Source organism: Nerophis lumbriciformis, linkage group LG01 (assembly GCF_033978685.3).
Source record: "Nerophis lumbriciformis linkage group LG01, RoL_Nlum_v2.1, whole genome shotgun sequence".
Lineage (NCBI taxonomy): Eukaryota > Metazoa > Chordata > Actinopteri > Syngnathiformes > Syngnathidae > Nerophis > Nerophis lumbriciformis.
The window spans coordinates 11,394,053-11,414,643 of NC_084548.2; the positions used below are offsets into that span (position 1 = coordinate 11,394,053).

At 39.0% G+C, this 20,591-nt stretch overlaps 1 protein-coding gene across 1 annotated transcript in view; it reads right to left on the minus strand.

The window, feature by feature from the left end:
• ajap1 (adherens junctions associated protein 1) overlaps nucleotides 1-20,591 on the minus strand; it is a 131,040-nt gene that overhangs the window by 51,063 nt on the left and 59,386 nt on the right. Inside the window, exon 2 of the mRNA XM_061974658.1 lies at nucleotides 10,813-11,576. Within this exon, the coding sequence (XP_061830642.1) occupies nucleotides 10,813-11,576 (764 nt within the window). The remainder of the gene's footprint in view (nucleotides 1-10,812; nucleotides 11,577-20,591) is intronic.

Consider the following 20,591-nt stretch of genomic DNA (forward strand, 5'->3'; position numbering starts at 1 on the left):
CTATGGGTTAGCTTTCGTGTCCTGTTTGCCAGACACAATCCCACAACATGATACATGTATTTTGATTTGAATGGCAGACAAGCTAGCTGTGAGGGACACCAGTGTGCGCAGTGGCTAAACAGGACTGACGTGAATGACATGTTGCTGCTCCTGGATATGTTGTTTCATGTCAAAGTCTGGAAAAAAAAAAAAAGAGGATTTTGGAAAACTACACAAAAACATTTATTGGGAAGCCTTTTTGTGATTATTTTCTGCTTGTCTGTGCTACAGGCGCGTTTACTGAAGAGCAGAAACATCTGCGGTAATGTACAGTGACAGTGTTAGTAGCATGCTCAGAATGGTGATATTTGCTACTAAGGCTGCACGATTATGTTGTGGTTTGGACAGGGAGATGACGGCAACAGACACCAGAGGAGAGTTATGTTCAATGATTTATTATATACAAACCCCGTTTCCATATGAGTTGGGAAATTGTGTTAGATGTAAATATAATGTAACACGTGGCTTGGCATTGTCTTGCTGAAATAAGCAGGGGCGTCCATGGTAACTTTGCTTGGATGGCAACATATGTTGCTCCAAAACCTGTATGTACCTTTCAGCATTAATGGCGCCTTCACAGATGTGTAAGTTACCCATGTCTTGGGCACTAATACACCCCATACCATCACAGATGCTGGCTTTTCAACTTTGCGCCTATAACAATCCGGATGGTTCTTTTCCTCTTTGGTCCGGAGGACACAACGTCCACAGTTTCCAAAAACAATTTGAAATGTGGACTCGTCAGACCACAGAACACTTTTCCACTTTGTATCAGTCCATCTTAGATGAGCTCAGGCCCAGCGAAGCCGACAGCGTTTCTGGGTGTTGTTGATAAACGGTGGTTGCCTTGCATAGGAGAGTTTTAACTTGCACTTACAGATGTAGCGACCAACTGTAGGTACTGACAGTGGGTTTCTGAAGCGTTCCTGAGCCCATGTGGTGATATCCTTTACACACAGATGTCGCTTGTTGATGCAGTACAGCCTGAGGGATCGAAGGTCACGCGCTTAGCTGCTTACGTGCAGTGATTTCTCCAGATTCTCTGAACCCTTTGATGATATTACGGACCGTAGATGGTGAAATCCCTAAATTCCTTACAATAGCTGGTTGAGAAAGGTTTTTCTTAAACTGTTCAACAATTCGCTCACGCATTTGTTGACAAAGTGGTGACCCTCGCCCCATCCTTGTTTGTGAATGACTGAGCATTTCATGGAATCTACTTTTATACCCAATCATGGCACCCACCTGTTCCCAATTTGCCTGTTCACCTGTGGGATGTTCCAAATAAGTGTTTGATGAGCATTCCTCAACTTTATCAGTATTTATTGCCACCTTTCCCAACTTCTTTGTTACGTGTTGCTGGCATCAATTTCTAAAGTTAATGATTATTTGCAAAAAAAAAAATGTTTATCAGTTTAAACATCAAATATGTTGTCTTTGTAGCATATTCAACTGAATATGGGTTGAAAATGATTCAGGTTATAAGGCGCACTGTCGAGTGCGCCTTATAGTCCGGAAAATATGGTAGTTGTTTCTACTACATTCTGTGTCATACAATATCAATACGTTTTTTTTGTATTACTTAATAGCATGTTACATGTTGAAATTGTGTTTTTTTGGGGGGGGGACTTAGATTCAATTGATTGAATTTAATTATTTTCAATGGGGAAAGTTGATTTGAGATACAATTATTTTGAGTTATGAGCTTTTTCACAGAGCCAATTAAAGGTACATCTGTGCTTTGTACTTAGCTCCAAGTGTAAACAAACTTTTGTTAAAATTGGGACTTTTTTGAGGACACAATCATTTAACAAAAACTCCAATATTACTCTTGGGGAATTTTGTTTCCAAGTACCAACTTTTTTGCAATCGCAAACCCAGTAAAGGACCGCTTGCGTTTGTAAATGGAGGCTTCACTGTGCTTAAAGGGGAACATTATCACCAGACCTATGTAAGCGTCAATATATACCTTGATGTTGCAGAAAAAACACCATATATTTTTTTAACCGATTTCCGAACTCTAAATGGGTGAATTTTGGCGAAGTAAACGCCTTTCTATTATTCGCTCTCGGAGCGATGACGTCACAACGTGACGTCACATCGGGAAGCAAACACCGAGTCAAATCAGCTCTGTTATTTTCCGTTTTTTCGACTGTTTTCCGTACCTTGGAGACATCATGCCTCGTCGGTGTGTTGTCGGAGGGTGTAACAACACGAACAGGGACGGATTCAAGTTGCACCAGTGGCCCAAAGATGCGAAAGTGGCAAGAAATTGGACGTTTGTTCTGCACACTTTACCGACGAAAGCTATGCTACGACAGAGATGGCAAGAATGTGTGGATATCCTGCGACACTCAAAGCAGATGCATTTCCAACGATAAAGTCAAAGAAATCTGCCGCCAGACCCCCATTGAATCTGCCGGAGTGGGTGAGCAATTCAGGGACAAAGGACCCTCGGTAGCACGGCAAGCAATGGCGGCAGTTTGTTCCCGCAGACGAGCGAGCTAAACCCCCTGGATGTCTTGGCTCACACCGCCCCTTATGCCACTGAAGATGATCAAGAGAAGAATATCGACCCTAGCTTCCCTGGCCTGCTGACATCAACTCCAAAACTGGACAGATCAGCTTTCAGGAAAAGATAGTGGATGAGGGTATGTCTACAGAATATATTAATTGATGAAAATTGGGCTGTCTGCACTCTCAAAGTGCATGTTGTTGCCAAATGTATTTCATATGCTGTAAACCTAGTTCATAGTTGTTAGTTTCCTTTAATGCCAAACAAACACATACCAATCGTTGGTTAGAAGGCGATCGCCAAATTCGTCCTCGCTTTCTCCCGTGTCGCTGGCTGTCGTGTCGTTTTCGTCGGTTTCGCTTGCATACGGTTCAAACCGATATGGCTCAATAGCTTCAGTTTCTTCTTCAATTTTGTTTTCGCTACCTGCCTCCACACTACAACCATCCGTTTCAATACATGCGTAATCTGTTGAATCGCTTAAGCCGCTGAAATCCGAGCTAATGTCGCTATAGCTTGCTGTTCTATGCGCCATGTTTGTTTGTGTTGGCATCACTATGTGACGTCACAGGAAAATGGACGGGTGTATATAACGATGGTTAAAATCAGGCACTTTGAAGCTTTTTTTAGGGATATTGCGTGATGGGTAAAATTTTGAAAAAAACTTCGAAAAATAAAATAAGCCACCGGGAACTGATTTTTAATGGTTTTAACCCTTCTGAAATTGTGATAATGTTCCCCTTTAAATCGAAGGTGGTTCATGTCTTCAAAATAAATCTTGTCATTTTCTAAGTGTACACCCACACAAGGTAATTACAGCCATTTTGGACACATGCTTATTATAATGTATGCTCGGACAAAGCACTCTAACGGCTTACATTTGTGCTGACTACTGACAGTATTCATGAGTCACTTTGACTCAGTGTATGCGCCCATATTTAGTGTAGGGCTGAGTGCACAAACTGTAATCTCAGTTACTGAGAGCCTGACTAATTATGATAAGTATTTCCTCCCCCTAATCTACAGCGGCAGCAACCTTATGTGGAAATATAAGAAGTATATGTTTTTAATTGCAACCCGTTGCATCGGCTTTAAATGTATTGAGTCAATCCAATCGGTCAAATCCAGGGCACAATGTGTTCGGGACAGTTTAATATCAATAAATAAAAAAAGCAGCTGCAACATTTTTTTTCCAGCCATTTTTGCTGAATGTGAGAACTAAAAAAAATAATCATAAAAGATAAGTGATGGTGTATGGAGTCCAATAGTTATCACAGTTAAGTTGGCATGTTTATCCCCAGAACAGCAAGGTGCCAAATGTACACTGTTTCTGTATCAACCTGTTCTACATTGAAGAGTAAAAGTCTGGAATACAAGACAGCAAATATACATAACGCACACTGAACATTTCACACTAGTAGATTCTGTTCATAACTTTTATGGACATAATTTCTAGGCGCAGTCAGGGCGTTGAGAGGATCTGGTTTGGTGGCTGCAGGATTAGGTCTCTGCTTTTTGCAGATGATGTGGTCCTGATGGCTTCATCTGGCCAGGATCTTCAGCTCGAACTGGATCGGTTCGCAGCCGAGTGTGAAGCGACTGGGATGGGAAATAGCACCTCCAAGTCCGAGTCCATGGTTCTCGCCCGGAAAAGGGTGGAGCGCCATCTCCGGGTTGGGGAGGAGACCCTGCCCCAAGTGGAGGAGTTGAAGTACCTCGGAGTCTTGTTCACGAGTGAGGGAAGAGTGGATCGTGAGATCGACAGGCGGATCGGTGCGGCGTCTTCAGTAATGCGAACGCTGTATCGATCCGTTGTGGTGAAGAAGGAGCTGAGCCGGAAGGCAAAGCTCTCAATTCACCGGTCGATCTACGTTCCCATTCTCACCTATGGTCATGAGCTTTGGGTTATGACTGGAAGGACAAGCTCACAGGTACAAGCGGCCGAAATGAGTTTCCTCCGCCGGGAGATAGGGTGAGAAGCTCTGCCATCCAGAGGAAGCTCCTCCACATTGAGAGGAGCCAGATGAGGTGGTTCGGGCATCTGGTCAGGATACCACCCGAACGCCTCCCTAGGGAGGTGTTTAGGGCATGTCCGACCGGTAGGAAGCCACGGGGAAGACCCAGGACACGTTGGGAAGACTATGTCTCCTGGCTGGCCTTGGAACGCTTCTGGATCCCCCGGGAGGAGCTGGACGAAGTGGCTGGGCAGAGGAAAGTCTGGGCTTCCCTGCTTAGGCTGCTGCCCCCGCGACCTGACCTCGGATAAGCGGAAAAAGATGGATGGATGGATGGATAATTTACAGTATCGTAAGTGCAATGCATATATTGTTTATTGTTTATTGATAATCCCCTCTAGCCGACGCACAAACGCCAGGCTAGTCTTCCTGGGGTCCTTTTCAAAAGTTCAAAGTAAAATAATAATACACAGATCCAGGTACAAAACATACACAAATACAATTACAAATTCAAGAAAGGAAAAAGGAAAATAAAAATAAAATTCTCAAAATAATAAAATAAAATATTAATACACAGATCCAGTTACAAAACATACACATATCCAATTACAAATACAAGAAAGGAAAAAGGAAAATAAAAATAAAATTCTCAAAATAATAAAATAAAATAGCAGTACACAGATACAGTTACAGATCGTACACAAATCCAGTTACAAGAAAATAAAAAAAAAAGTGAAAAAGGAAAAAAAAAGGTCTCAAAACTGATAACATGAAAGATTAACTTTTAAGTCTAAAAAGTGTTTCTACATGTTTCTTAAATGAAAATATTTTTTTTACTGGGAACAGTCCTAATATTTAAATGAAGAGTATTCCATAATGAAATGCCTCTGTATAAAACAGTTTTATTAATTAAATTAGTTATTGGTGGTGGTAATGCAAGTAGACCTTGAGTTGAAGCTCTGGTACTGTAGTGGTGAACATCAGCATTATAACCGATCTGCTTAAAACGAGCTGTAGGGTACTTGTTACGAATAATGTTTCGAATAAATAACAATAAACTGCTGGATAATCTATGAATAACCTTCAGCCATCCAAGACAAGAATGCACACGGTCCACACTCGATCTACAAACCCCGTTTCCATATGAGTTGGGAAATTGTGTTAGATGTAAATATAAACAGAATACAATGATTTGTAAATCCTTTCCAACCCATATTCAATTGAACGCACTACAAAGACAACATATTTGATGTTCAAACTCATAAACTTTTTTTTTTTTTTTCAAATAATAATTAACTTAGAATTTCATGGCTGCAACACGTGCCAAAGTAGTTGGGAAATGGCATGTTCACCACTGTGTTACATGGCCTTTCCTTTTAACAACACTCAGTAAACGTTTGGGAACTGAGAGACACATTTTTTAAGCTTCTCAGGTGGAATTCTTTCCCATTCTTGCTTGATGTACAGCTTAAGTTGTTCAACAGTCCGGGGGTCTCCGTTGTGGTATTTTAGGCTTCATAATGCGCCACACATTTTCAATGGGAGACAGGTCTGGACTACAGGCAGGCCAGTTTAGTACCCGCACTCTTTTACTATGAAGCCACGTTGATGTAACACATGGCTTGGCATTGTCTTGCTGAAATAAGCAGGGGCGTCCATGGTAACGTTGCTTGGATGGCAACATATGTTGCTCCAAAACCTGTATGTACCTTTCAGCATTAATGGCGCCTTCGCAGATGTGTAAGTTACCCATGTCTTGGGCACTAATACACCCCCATGCCATCACAGATGCTGGCTTTTCAACTTTGCGCCTATAACAATCCGGATGGTTCTTTTCCTCTTTGGTCCAGAGGACACGACGTCCACAGTTTCCAAAAATAATTTGAAATGTGGACTCTTCAGACCACAGAACACTTTTCCACTTTGTATCAGTCCCTCTTAGATGAGCTCAGGCCCAGCGAAGCCGACGGCGTTTCTGGGTGTTGTTGATAAACGGTTTTCGCCTTGCATAGGAGAGTTTTAACTTGCACTTACAGATGTAGCGACCAACTGTAGTTACTGACAGTGAGTTTCTGAAGTGTTCCTGAGCTCATGTGGTGATATCCTTTACACACTGATGTCGCTTGTTGATGCAGTACAGCCTGAGGGATCAAAGGTCACGGGCTTAGCTGCTTACGTGCAGTGATTTCTCCAGATTCTCTGAACCCTTTGATGATATTACGGACCGTAGATGGTGAAATCCTTAAATTCCTTGCAATAGCTGGTTGAGAAAGGTTTTTCTTAAACTGTTCAACAATTTGCTCACGCATTTGTTGACAAAGTGGTGACCCTCGCCCCATCCTTGTTTGTGAATGACTGAGCATTTCATGGAATCTACTTTTATACCCAATCATGGCACCCACCTGTTCCCAATTTGCCTGTTCACCTGTGGGATGTTCCAAATAAGTGTTTGATGAGCATTCCTCAACTTTATCAGTATTTATTGCCACCTTTCCCAACTTCTTTGTCTCGTGTTGGTGGCATCAAATTCTAAAGTTAATGATTATTTGCAAAAAAAAAAATGTTTATCAGTTTGAACATGAAATATGTTGTCTTTGTAGCATATGGGTTGAAAATGATTTGCAAATCATTGAATTCCTTTTATATTTACATCTAACACAATTTTCCCAACTCATATGGAAACGGGGTTTGTATAAGAACAATCAAGAGTAAGTCTAGCTGCCCTATTTTGAGCTGTTTGTAATTTTGTAAGCTCAACCTTGGGTGCAGAAAGACCAAATAACTGAACAATAATTCAAATTAAACAACACCAATGTTTGTACTACCTGTCTGGGAATTGCAGGTGTTACATACGTAGCACATTTCCTAACAGCAGCGATACTTCTACCCATCTTAGCGACAATTCAATTGATATATTCGGACCACGAAAGTGAATTACTAAGTGTAACGCCCAATAGTCTTACTTTATCCTCTTGTTTGATTGATTGTCCTGAAATCAGTAAGTTAAGTATAGGATCTAAATGATGGCATTGGAGGTTGACTCATATATGTTTGGAAATTACCAGCAATTCCTCTCCATTCACATTATATTTCATCAGGAGTTCCAGTTCCAATTATACAGTATGTTGCTTTGGGACCCCGTATGAAGCAGACGAGGGTTAATGTGTTGCGAAGGCAGAGAAAAGTTTCCTACAAACAGCAAAGACACCTGGGCTTTGCCATGCAAAGTGGTTCTATTCATCTCCTCTGATGAAATTATTGATGTCGTAATAATGCACACCCATCTGGAAATAGCTCATCTTTTTTTTTTTTAACCTCCCCTAATTTGATTTCAGACTTTGTTCATTTCATCTTTAAATCACAGGTCCTTTCCCATTCACCTCCTGATTATGAGGAAATTAGGGCATCAGAACAGTGCTGAGAGGACCGTTAAATTGGAGCATTCAGCCATGTTGCATGATGCTGAACATGATGTACATAATTACTACATGCCAGTGACGTCCAGTCAGGGGAGGCAGGTGAGGTGCCATAATAGAAAGAAAGAAAATGTAAAAAGAAAAACATAATAAATAAATTGTTATATGTATCCAGTGATTATACTATAAAGTTATTTTCCATTTAAATTAGATTATTTTTATTCGAAATCGCTGAATTTTCACATTTGCCGTTCAAATACTGAGAAGAGACTTGCGGTGAGGCACAAGCCAGTTGAGCCTCACCATGGATTGCGCAATGACTCGGCTAACTGCTGGCCTGCTGTGCAGTGAGACCGTATTGCTATATGAATTAAATTATACATTTCCATAGTTTAGTTAGCTGAGGTATATAATGTACAGTGTATTTTGTCAACAACTGTATGTGTGTAACGTATTTCTTGTGCTGAGCAATCATAAAACGGCTGCGAAGACGCACTGGCTGAGGCTCGCACTAATCCCGCCTCCTGGTGGTAGAGGGCGCTAGTGATCCCAGAGATCATTTCTGCGACTACTCGGCTGCAGAAGAAGTGACAACAAGCAGCAACAGTTAACAGCGATCGTTTATTTTTTCCTCTTGCCTGGACGTTTAACATGGAGGATTACATATCTAAAATAAAACAGTTTTCTAAACTGGACTTTCAATCGAAGCAGGAGGTAATAATTAAAGGAAGATCTCCATCGAGACAGAGAGACTTTTAAAACTGAAGTGAACAAGTTATCCATGCTTTTGTTCAAAAGGAGCTGCGCATGGACTTCATTTATAAGTAAAGGTAAGACCATAATAACGTTTTTTTTATTAAATGTGCTTTTTTGTGTGCTACAGTTTGTATGTGTAAAGTTAAAGTTAAGTTAAAGTAGCGATGATTGTCACACACACTAGGTGTGGTGAAATTTGTCTTCTGCATTCGACCCATCCCCTTGATCATCCCCTGGGAGGTGAGGGGAGCAGTGGGCAGCAGCGGCGCCGTGCCCAGGAATAATTTTTGGTGATTTAACCCCCAATTCCAACCCTTGATGCTGAGTGCCAAGTAGGGAAGAATGCTGGTATGAGCTTTTAAACATAACCCGTTAACTGCTGCCAATCAAATGGTGAATAAGATACTCTTTAGGGTTCATATGTTTGTAAATCTGACTGTGATGAAGTCAGTGCCTCACCAGCCATCAACCTCACTGCTACATGCTGGATCTGATTCAGCCATCAGGAGTGTGATTCAGAAATCTAATGCGGGATAGATGGGCTGCCCACAAATAGACAATTTTATGAATTTCAAACATATTTTTTTGTACATGTTAATAATGTACAGCACCATTGTTTCATTCCACTTACCGTATTTTCCGGACTATAAGGCACACTTAAAATATATATTTTTTACCTCAAAAGTCAACAGTGCGCCTTAAAACCCGGTGTGCCCAATGTAAGGAATGATTGCTACCAAAAGCGCCTTATTGCAGTGAAACTTGCCAAGGGACATGTAAGCAAATATTAACATTGCTGTATGTATACTTTTGACCCAGCAGATTTGCTCACATTTTCAGTAGACCCATAATAAATTCATAAAAGAACCAAACTTCATGAATGTTTTTTTTGTGACCAACAAGTATGTGCTCCAATCACTCTATCACAAAAAAATAAGAGTTGTAGAAATGATTGGAAACTCAAGACAGCCATGACATTATGTTCTTTACAAGTGTATGTAAACCTTTGACCACGACCCTATAGTTGAGTCATTTTGTTTTCCCACTCTACTGGTACTTTAAGTAGCTTTTCTTTTTTTTTTTCTTTTTTTTTTTATTGACATCCAGCATCAGACATTCCTATCCATTACATCATATTCACATCAATCATGTATCTATTGTCTGCCCTAAATGTCAGGATATTTTTGTTTATACCCCACCCATACCACTCCCCCCCCCCCCCCCCCCAAAAAAAAAAGAAAAAGAAAGAAACAACAAAAAAACGAAGTAATATCTACAAATACATCAATTAAATAAACAAAGAGAGAGGGGGGGGAAAAAGAAGAAAAAAAACAAAAAAAAACATAAAGGACTATTGGAAAGAGATACACCAAGCTCTACAGGATATTTTCAAACGTGAAATACCCCTCGAAAGTAAAACTTTGTTTTTTGGACATGTACCTCAGGACTGGCTGAAAAAAGATAAACACTTAATGAATATCCTACTGGTGGCTTGTAAAAAGACCATTACTAGGAAATGGATATCCCAGGAGAGCCCAACTTTGAAGCAATGGATGGAAACAACAATGGACATATATAAAATGGAGAAGATAACTGCCTTTATTAATTATAAATTGGATACATTTACTTCATACTGGGAAAATTGGGTCAACTATGTCACGCTCCATAAACCTGACTTTAATTTTTCGAATTAGTGATTGTATTGCCAAAAAGAAAGGGAAAGAAAAAAGATAAAAAGAAAAAAAAAAGGGGATTACTCCCTACAAGTGTATATGTAGGTATGTATATATATGTATTTATATATTTATATATATATATGTATGTGTGGGTATATATATATATATATATATATATATGTGGATATCTGTTTATATTTGATGTATTATTATTTATTTCTCTTATTTTTTTATTTTTTTTATTTAAGTAGCTTTTCACCCACTTCATTATACATATTCGGCGAAATGCGAAATCTTATTTCACCTCCAGAACATTGCCCATCCATGTTATTTTGAGAGACTGCGTCACTTTCATTTCGGGGAAGGGGTTGATGTTCCATTGAGAGCAAATAATACCATATTCCTAAAGTGTGATGTATTTAAATGAAGCGTAGTTACCGTTGTAGATGTCTTACCTGATGTATCCACATTTGGCTTTGGTGGCTTGACAGTCTCCCCAAAGCTGTTGGTGGCCTTGGTGGTGCTTAACCTCTTAGGCTCTGGTGTGGTCACCATAGCAAGCGTCCTTTGGGATAACCTTGTTGTAGTGCTAGTGGTTACGGCCACTGCGGTAGTTGAGGACCTAGTAGGCGGGGTAACTTTGGGCCCTGGTTTACCATCCTCATCTATACTATCTGTGCCTGTGGGTCCCCAGTCGATAAACTCGGCCACCGTAGTAGTCCGGCCCTCCTGCGACTTGTCAAGGCTCTCCCATTTGAGCTGCCTCCTGGCTCTGTGCAGCAACCTCGCTCTGTCTCCTGTGCTCCGGGTGGATAACCCCGCCGAAGCTTCCGCTATTACAGGATCACCTGTCTCCACTTCAGCGAACGCCGCCATCTGGCACTCCTTACACAGCGCCTGCCGTTTGTGCAGAGGCTTCCGATGTTTTTGGACCTTGACTTTCAGCCCCATCCCTAATCTACCGTCTTGGGGCAGAGGGATGGGGTTCAGAAGCCTGCGGGCCAGAGGGCTCACGGTTTTCCAGTGGATCTTGTTGGGCGTGTCCCAGACGGGCTGCAGGCGGGGTCGTGAGCGAGGCACCGGTTTAGGCATGAGTTTGATCCCCAGACCTTGACTTAGGGGGCTGCAGACACACAGGTCCAGGGTCATGTGGGTCATTGCCAGCAGGATCCACACCCGGTGGCCCACACAGCTGCCTGGCCTCGGAGCAGAGGGACTGCTGATAAGGGAGACATTAAAAGAGAAAATCCATTTTAGATTCAGACCGTGCACTGCATATTTAAACCGTACAAATTAGGTAAGTAATGGTCTATTATTAAGATCCTCGTCTGTATTTATCCTCCATTTAAACTCCTGGCAAAGTTTTACTCCTCAACTTCTGACCAATTAAGCGGTAATAACAATCAGTCACACTGAAACCCACTCGAATGAAAGCGTAAAAGTCACACAAAGTAAATGTACGACATGAGCAACGGTGGATTTCCGCTCCCTTTTTGCGTTCAGCAGTTCAGACTTATCCTTGATTTTACAGATGCATATCAACCCGGGGATTATTACGGAAACACGCAAGGTCAGGTATGGTTTCGCTAATCATCATGTTTCTCTTTATCTGCTGCAGACACAAAGTCATTTGTTTCCCAGAGGCTAATTTGATTATACAGAGCAGTGATCAGTAAGGTAGCACGCTCTGCTCGTGACATGCATATCATGGAAATTACGACCCAAAATGGATGTTGGCACAAAATGATGTGCTTGAAAGTTCTTTTCAATATGCACCTTTGAAATCAAAGCACCGCGATAGTTCTCTTTGGACAACGCCACACATTGATTTTTTGATTCATTGAAAGCTCGCGTTCATCGGTCCTGTCCCTGAATTATTCAAACTCATGCCGATGATTGATTTTTTTTCCGTTTTTTTTTGTCCTGTCCAGCTACTCAGGTAAATCATATAGTTGATGTAGATGCCCATATCGACTGTACAAATTTACTCAACAAAAGAGAAGTGTAGGATACTTCTCTTGTGGCCTTTTTTGTATTTGACTTTATTAAATGGATTTATATTATTGTTTGGTGCAGCCGGGCCGGAGCAGGAGGGGATAGAAAGAGAAAAAAAAAAGGACATTGCGTGGACAAGAGGGGGATAAGAAAGAGAGACAACAACAGCAAACACAACAACAACAACAACATCAGCAAATAGGATATGTACAAATATGATGGTAAAAGTGATAGCAAAGAAGTAGTTAGTGAAATAAACAATAATACAGAAATAACAATGAGCATTAAAGCTGCAAGCAGCAATGGACGGGACCGACTTTGACGGCACATAAAATCCAAACCGGAGCAGTAATTAAAACTCTTTGGTCAACTTTTAATCAGAAGGGTTCAATCTCTCTCCTGTGCTAGTTTGAAGCCGACACGACAAACGCGCTCAGAGGAGATAATGTTTGGAAAAAAGGTGACCGGTTTTTACAAAACTTTTGTTTTGAAGGGGGAATTGCAAAATTCCTGTTGATTTTTGCTGGGGGTTGTCAATATATGAAATGTAGGTCTAAGTGAGACCAGCATAGAGGTTTTTGTTTCATGTCTTTAAGACATTCCTACTGGAAGTTACTGGCAGTTTTGTCTGAGTTTTCTTCTTAGGGGGCGCTAGAGCGTAATTTTGAATTTTGGGGTTGGTTTTTTTTATTAAATCGCAATTTTTGCCAGTCTTGATGTGTGTCCCCAGTTTGGTGAGTTTTGAAGCATGTTAAGGGGGTCAAATTACAGCTCAAAGAGGCAAAATGTTGTTTTGAAGGGGGAATTGCCAACTTCCTGTTAATCTTTGCTGAAGGATGTCAATGTATGAAATCTAGGTCTAAGTCAGACCTACATAGATATTTTTGTTTCATGTCTCTATGACATTCCTACCGGAAGTTACAAGCAGTTTTGTCTGTGTTTTTTCCTAGGGGGCGTTAGAGCGCAATTTTGAGTTTTGGGGTTTGTTTTTTTATTAGATGGCAATTTTCACCAGTCTTGATATGTGTGTTAAATATGGTGAGTTTTGAAGTATGTTAAAGGGGTCAAATTACAGGTCAAAGAGGCGGCGGAATAATAATAATATAACGGACAAAATACAATAGGGTCCTCTGTCCCAAAGGGACATTGCGGTCCCTAATTATTACACTACAAATGGAGCAACACAAATACTGATAGAAATAGCACTATTGATAATGAATAATACCAATAATTACCTCTATTATCAACAATACAGTTGTTCAAATGCAACAATATATACATGTAGTGATACCTTCAAGTACAAAATAATGCAGATAAATGGAGGGGAAGAAAAAGAAGCAACCTATATTAACCTTGTAGATTGTTATAGTAACACTAGGTTAAGCTTTGTCAGTGTGCCATGTGTTGCCCAGTTTCCCCTAGGGCAGGGGTTGGCAACCCGCGGCTCTAACGCCGCCCTAGTGGCTCTCTGGAGCTTTTTCAAAAATGTATGAAAAATTGAAAGAGATGAGGGGAAAAAAATATATTTTTTGTTTTATTATAGTTTCTGTAGGAGGACAAACATGACACAAACCTCCCTAATTGTTATAAAGCACGCTGTTTATATTAAACATGCTTCACTAATTCGAGTATTTGGCGAGCGCCATTTTGTCCTACTAATTTTAGCGGTCCTTGAACTCATCGTAGTTTGTTTACATGTATAACTTTCTCCGACTTACTAGGACGTGTTTTATGCCACTTCTTTTTGTCCACCAAACTTTTAAGGTTGTGCATGAAAGGTGAGTTTTGTTGATGTTATTGACTTGTGTGGAGTGCTAATCAGACATATTTGGTCACTGCATGACTGCAAGCTAATCGATGCTAACATGCTATTTAGGCTAGCTATTTGTACATATTGCATCATTATGCCTCATTTGTAGCTATATTTGAGCTCATTTAGTTTCCTTTAAGTCCTCTTAATTCAATTTATATCTCATGACACACTATATGTAATATGGCTTTTAATTTTTTTGAGGCTCCAAACAGATTTGTTTTTGTATTTTTGGTACAAAATATGGCTCTTTCAACATTTTGGGTTGCCAACCCCTGCCCTAGGGCAACAACATTAATTTATGTTTGATGAAACATGATTATATGCATGAGTGTATGTATGCATATGTACTTGTATATATATGTACAGTATGTGTATATGTATGTTTGTACAGTGAATGTATATGTACAGTATGTGTATATGTATGTTTGTACAGTGAATGTATATGTACAGTATGTGTATATGTATGTTTGTACAGTGAATGTATATGTACATATATATGTATATTTCTACAGTGAATGTATATGTACAGTATGTGTATATCTATGTTTGTACAGTGAATGTATATGTATATGTATGTGTATATGTATGTTTGTACAGTGAATGTATATGTACATGTATGTGTATATGTATGTTTGTACAGTATGTGTATATGTATGTTTGTACAGTGAATGTATATGTACATGTATGTGTATATGTAGGTTTGTACAGCGAATGTATATGTACATGTATGTGTATGTGTATGTTTGTACAGTGAATGTATATGTACAGTATGTGTATGTGTATGTTTGTACAGTGAATGTATATGTACATGTGTGTGTATATGTATGTTTGTACAGTATGTGTATAGGTATATTTGTACAGTGAATGTATATGTACATGTATGTGTATATGTATATGTATGTTTGTACAGTGAATGTATATGTACAGTATGTGTGTATATATGTGTGTACAGTGAATGTATATGTATATGTATGTTTGTACAGTGAATGTATATGTACAGTCTGCGTTTTTCTATGTTTGTACAGTGAATGTATATGTACAGTATGTGTATATGTATGTTTGTACAGTGGATGTATATGTACATGTATGTTTATATGTAGGTTTGTACAGTATGTGTATATGTATGTTTGTACAGTGAATGTATATGTACATGTATGTGTATATATAGGTTTGTACAGTGAATGTATAGGTACATGTATGTGTATATGTATGTTTGTACAGTGAATGTATATGTACATGTGTGTGCATACTGTTTGTACAGTATGTGTATAGGTATGTTTGTACAGTGAATGTATATGTACATGTATGTGTATGTCTATGTATGTTTGTACAGTCAATGTATATGTACAGTATGTGTATATATATGTTTGTACAGTGAATGTATATGTATATGTATGTGTATATCTATGTTTGTACAGTCAATGTATATGTATGTTTGTACAGTGAATGTATATGTACATGTATGTGTATATGTATGTTTGTACAGTGAATGTATATGTACAGTATGTGTATATTTATGTTTGTACAGTGAATGTATATGTACATGTATGTGTGTATGTATGTTTGTACAGTGAATGTATATGTACAGTATGCGTTTATGTAGTGAATGTGCGTGTCAATGTACAAACTTTGAGTGTGTAGGTATGTACTGTATTTGTGTATGTATGTAGGAGCGTAGGTACCTATGTGTGCGCGTATGTATGTATATATATATATGTATGTATGACTAATTGTGTGTATGTGCGTGTATACTGTATATGTACACGCTACACATTGATGTTTTGATTCATTGAAAGCTGGCGTTCATCAGTCCTGTCCCTGAATTATTCAAACTCATGCCAATGATCGTGGTACTGATGCATAACACTTTGAGCATGGGTTGCCTCATACTTCACATCTACCAACAGGGGTGATGTCAAAAAAATGTATGACAATTCCAAGAACTCTTGACTAAAAGGGGGCCCAAAAAGCTTGATGGGGCCTAATGTGATTTTTTATTTTTTTTCATGGGGCCCAGAATTCCTGGCAGGCTTATTTTATGCATGGTTAGCCTTTGCCTTACTAATCTTGCATACTCGTTTCGGTGTAAACATTTTGGAGCGAGCTTGTAGGGGTGGGCGTATCCACATAAATATTGATCGTGTTGATAAAAGGTGGGTAGTGGAAAAGATCGATACTAGCGTGATGGGCTCAATACTTTTGTTCCAGTTTCTCGTCTATACATCCAGAAAATGACTCCATTTTCGTCAGAGTTAATGCCCCGCAGTGTCTTCTCGAGTCTGTCAGTGCAAACATCGCACCTATCTCTCTCAATGTGACCATCCCACTCCATGCTCAACTGACTGACATTTGTATTTATTGTGTGAATGCTCCAAAGCATTCACACATATATATGGTTTTCTACACCAAAATTCATCGATTTATTATCAAAAAACTTCTTCTTCTTCTCCAGATTTCCGCGGGAGCTACCTTCCACATTTTTCATCCGATTCCAACTTCAAACTGTTCAGCCTATTCAGGAATCGCGAGCTTTCCCTTAACAGATTCCAAAAATTCCCCGATTTCCCAGAATTCCAGGTTTTACGGGACATTTTTCCCATTCAAAATGAATCGGTTATTTTTCAAACTTCCACCTTTTCTACCAATTCAAACCATTCCACCATTCTGGAAATTCAAACTACTCTTTTTCCAAATGAAAAAAAAAATCCACGATTTTCCAGAAGTCCTGGTTTTCCAAATTCCACCCCTTTTTTCTGGCGACTACTCCTCCCACATTTTTCAACCCATTTCAACCGTTCTACTGTCAAAACATTCCTCGTATTTAGGATAAAAAAAACAAAGTTGTTTTTTGGACTGGAAAAATTCCCGGTTTTCTCGAATTTCCAGGAATTCCGTAATACTATTTCTCAATTCAACATGTTACTACTTCAACATTTCTCCACCGATTTGAAAAATTTCAACACCAACCATGCCAACTCATTTAGACCATTCAAGTGTTTTACCATTAAAAAAAAAAAAAATCCCGCTTTTTCCCGAAAATTTTGGGAAATTCCCATTTTAATCAATGGGGACATTCTTCAAAGTTCCACAATTCCCACATTTTTCATCTGATTCAAACTGTTCCAACTTAAAAAATAGTCCGCCTGTTTAGGAATTGTGTGCTCAACTTCAACAAATCTAAAAGAAATTCCAGGATTTCAGTTCAACCTCAGCATTTCCTTCAGGAATTGCCTCATCTAGTTTTGTTACAATGTTGCTTTTTTGTTATTTTGCAACAACTTTCTTCTTACACAATTGTGGTTTGGCAGAACATAATTGGGAAATTATTTAAAAACATATATTGCTTTATACAACATTGTAATTGCATGTACCGTATTTTTCGGAGTATAAGTCGCACCGGAGTATAAGTCGCACCTGCCGAAAATGCATAATAAAAAAGGAAAAAAACATATATAAGTCGCACTGGAGCCCGGCCAAACTATGAAAAAAACTGCGACTTATAGTCCGAAAAATAAGGTAATAGTTTTTTTTGTACCATGATAGTTAACCAGGTATAGGCAAATTAATACGTTTATTTAATGATCCTGACATTTAAAATGAAAGTATTGGCATCTGAAATACTAACCCATTATTTATTTATTTTTTCAGTGTAGTACCAAGTTGCTAAGTGACATTAACGGTGATAATAATAATCCCCAAACTATTATGTTATATTATTTGACAGTGTGAGTGTACAGATAGATTCATAAAACCAATGATGTGATTATAAACAGTAAACAAGTTGAGAGTTTTCCAAACATCCAAGACTCAAATGACATTGAGCAGCTAATGATATTTTCTTCTAAAAGATGGATGATGGAGAGAAAACTACACACTGGTTGCCTGATAAATAATTTCGAATGGCATTTTAATTGAGCCTTAAATGATGACTGATGTTGTCATGACAAAATAGTGACAAGGTCGACGTATTATTGACAGTTTTAATTAGTATTTGAAAAGCTTCATCGCTGACCTCTGCTGATCATCACACCTGAGGTTACTCCAGGCCGAATGTAATGAAACCCCAATACGGCAATTCTTAAAAATCACAGGATAACTTAAGTTATGACCAATGTATGACCCTGTAACTACTTGGTAATAGTTTGATAGCAACATGTGTAGTATCACCTAAAACTAATGTAAAGTATCAGGAGAATAAGTGCTTATTACATTTCAACAGAGTAGATTAATCATCCATCCATCCATTATTTTACTGCTTGTCCCCCATAATTTTGACCATACAATCCAATGGGAAATGTCACAATATGTTACTGCATACGTCAGCAGCCAAATTAGGAGCCTTTATTTTGTTACTTATGACTAAAAGAGAAGGTGTCTAGTATGTGCATTATTTTATTTAAAGGGGAACATTATCACCAGACCTATGTAAGCGTCAATATATACCTTGATGTTGCAGAAAAAAGACCATATATTTTTTTAACCGATTTCCGAACTCTAAATGGGTGAATTTTGGCGAATTAAACGCCTTTCTATTATTCGCTCTCGGAGCGGACGTCACATCGGGAAGCAATCCGCCATTTTCTCAAACACATTACAAACACCGAGTCAAATCAGCTCTATTATTTTCAGAAAAAAGACCATATATTTTTTTAACCGATTTCCGAACTCTAAATGGGTGAATTTTGGCGAATTAAACGCCTTTTTAACGTGACGTCGCGTCGGGAAGCAATCCGCCATTTTCTCAAACACCGAGTCAAATCAGCTCTGTTATTTTCCGTTTTTTCCGACTGTTTTCCGTACCTTGGAGACATCATACCTCGTCGGTGTGTTGTCGGAGGGTGTAACAACACGAACAGGGACGGATTCAAGTTGCACCAGTGGCCCAAAAATGCGAAAGTGGCAAGAAATTGGACGTTTGTTCCGCACACTTTACCGACGAAAGCTATGCTACGACAGAGATGGCAAGAATGTGTGGATATCCTGCGACACTCAAAGCAGATGCATTTCCAACGATAAAGTCAAAGAAATCTGCCGCCAGACCCCCATTGAATCTGCCGGAGTGTGTGAGCAATTCAGGGACAAAGTACCTCGCTAGCACGGCAAGCAATGGCGGCAGTTTGTTCCCGCAGACGAGCGAACTAAACCCCCTGGATGTCTTGGCTCACACCGTCCCGAAGATGATCAAGAGAAGAATATCGGCCCTAGCTTCCCTGGCCTGCTGACATGAGGGTATGTCTACAGAATATATTAATTGATGAAAATTGGGCTGTCTGCACTCTCAAAGTGCATGTTGTTGCCAAATGTATTTCATATGCTGTAAACCTAGTTCATAGTTGTTAGTTTCCTTTAATGCCAAACAAATACATACCAATCGTTGGTTAGAAGGCGATCGCCGAATTTGTCCTCGCTTTCTCCCGTGTCGCTGGCTGTCGTGTCGTTTTCGTCGGTTTCGCTTGCATACGGTTCAAACCGATATGGCTCAATAGCTTCAGTTTCTTCTTCAATTTCGTTTTCGCTACCTGCCTCCACACTACAACCATCCGTTTCAATACATGCGTAATCTGTTGAATCGCTTAAGCCGCTGAAATCCAAGTCTGAATCCGAGCTAATGTCGCTATACCTTGCTGTTCTATCCGCCATGTTTGTTTGTGTTGGCTTCACTATGTGACGTCACAGGAAAATGGACGGGTGTATATAACGATGGTTAAAATCAGGCACTTTGAAGCTTTTTTTAGGGATATTGCGTGATGGGTAAAATTTTGAAAAATATTTCGAAAATTATAATAAGCCACTGGGAACTGATTTTTAATGGTTTTAACAATTCTGAAATTGTGATAATGTTCCCCTTTAATGCCAAAATTGTTTGATTACAAAAATGAACATTTGTTTACTCCAATTATGACATATTATTTAGGTTTTTTTCATTCTGAAAAATATCAAAAAGTATCGAAATACATATTGATATCGGAATAACACTACATTGTATCCTCATTTACATTGAAGCAATCAAACATAGAAAGAAATAAAGATCAACTTACAAGAAAGAATAACTTTAACATTGTTTTTTTAGTATGTAATAGGAAATGGTTAAAGTGCATCAATTTTCCTGAAATTCAATCTCTTTTTAAACTATAAACATTTTTGGAGCGCCTTGAACAATTTGACACTAAAACAGTAAATGTTATGCAATCATTCATCAGCAACATTAACTCAGAAGCACAATATATCAAAAACAATTAGTGCTGTTGTTTAACCAAAATGAGGAAGTCAGGATAAATGGCTACAATAAAAATAGATCCTCCGATTTAATATTAATCAAGTTAAAATGTATAAGTCAGTCTATAAAGTCATATAGATTATCAGTACTTAAGAAAAGTGAAATAGCATACAATAGGTTCTTACTCACAGGGGATTTATACTGCAGAA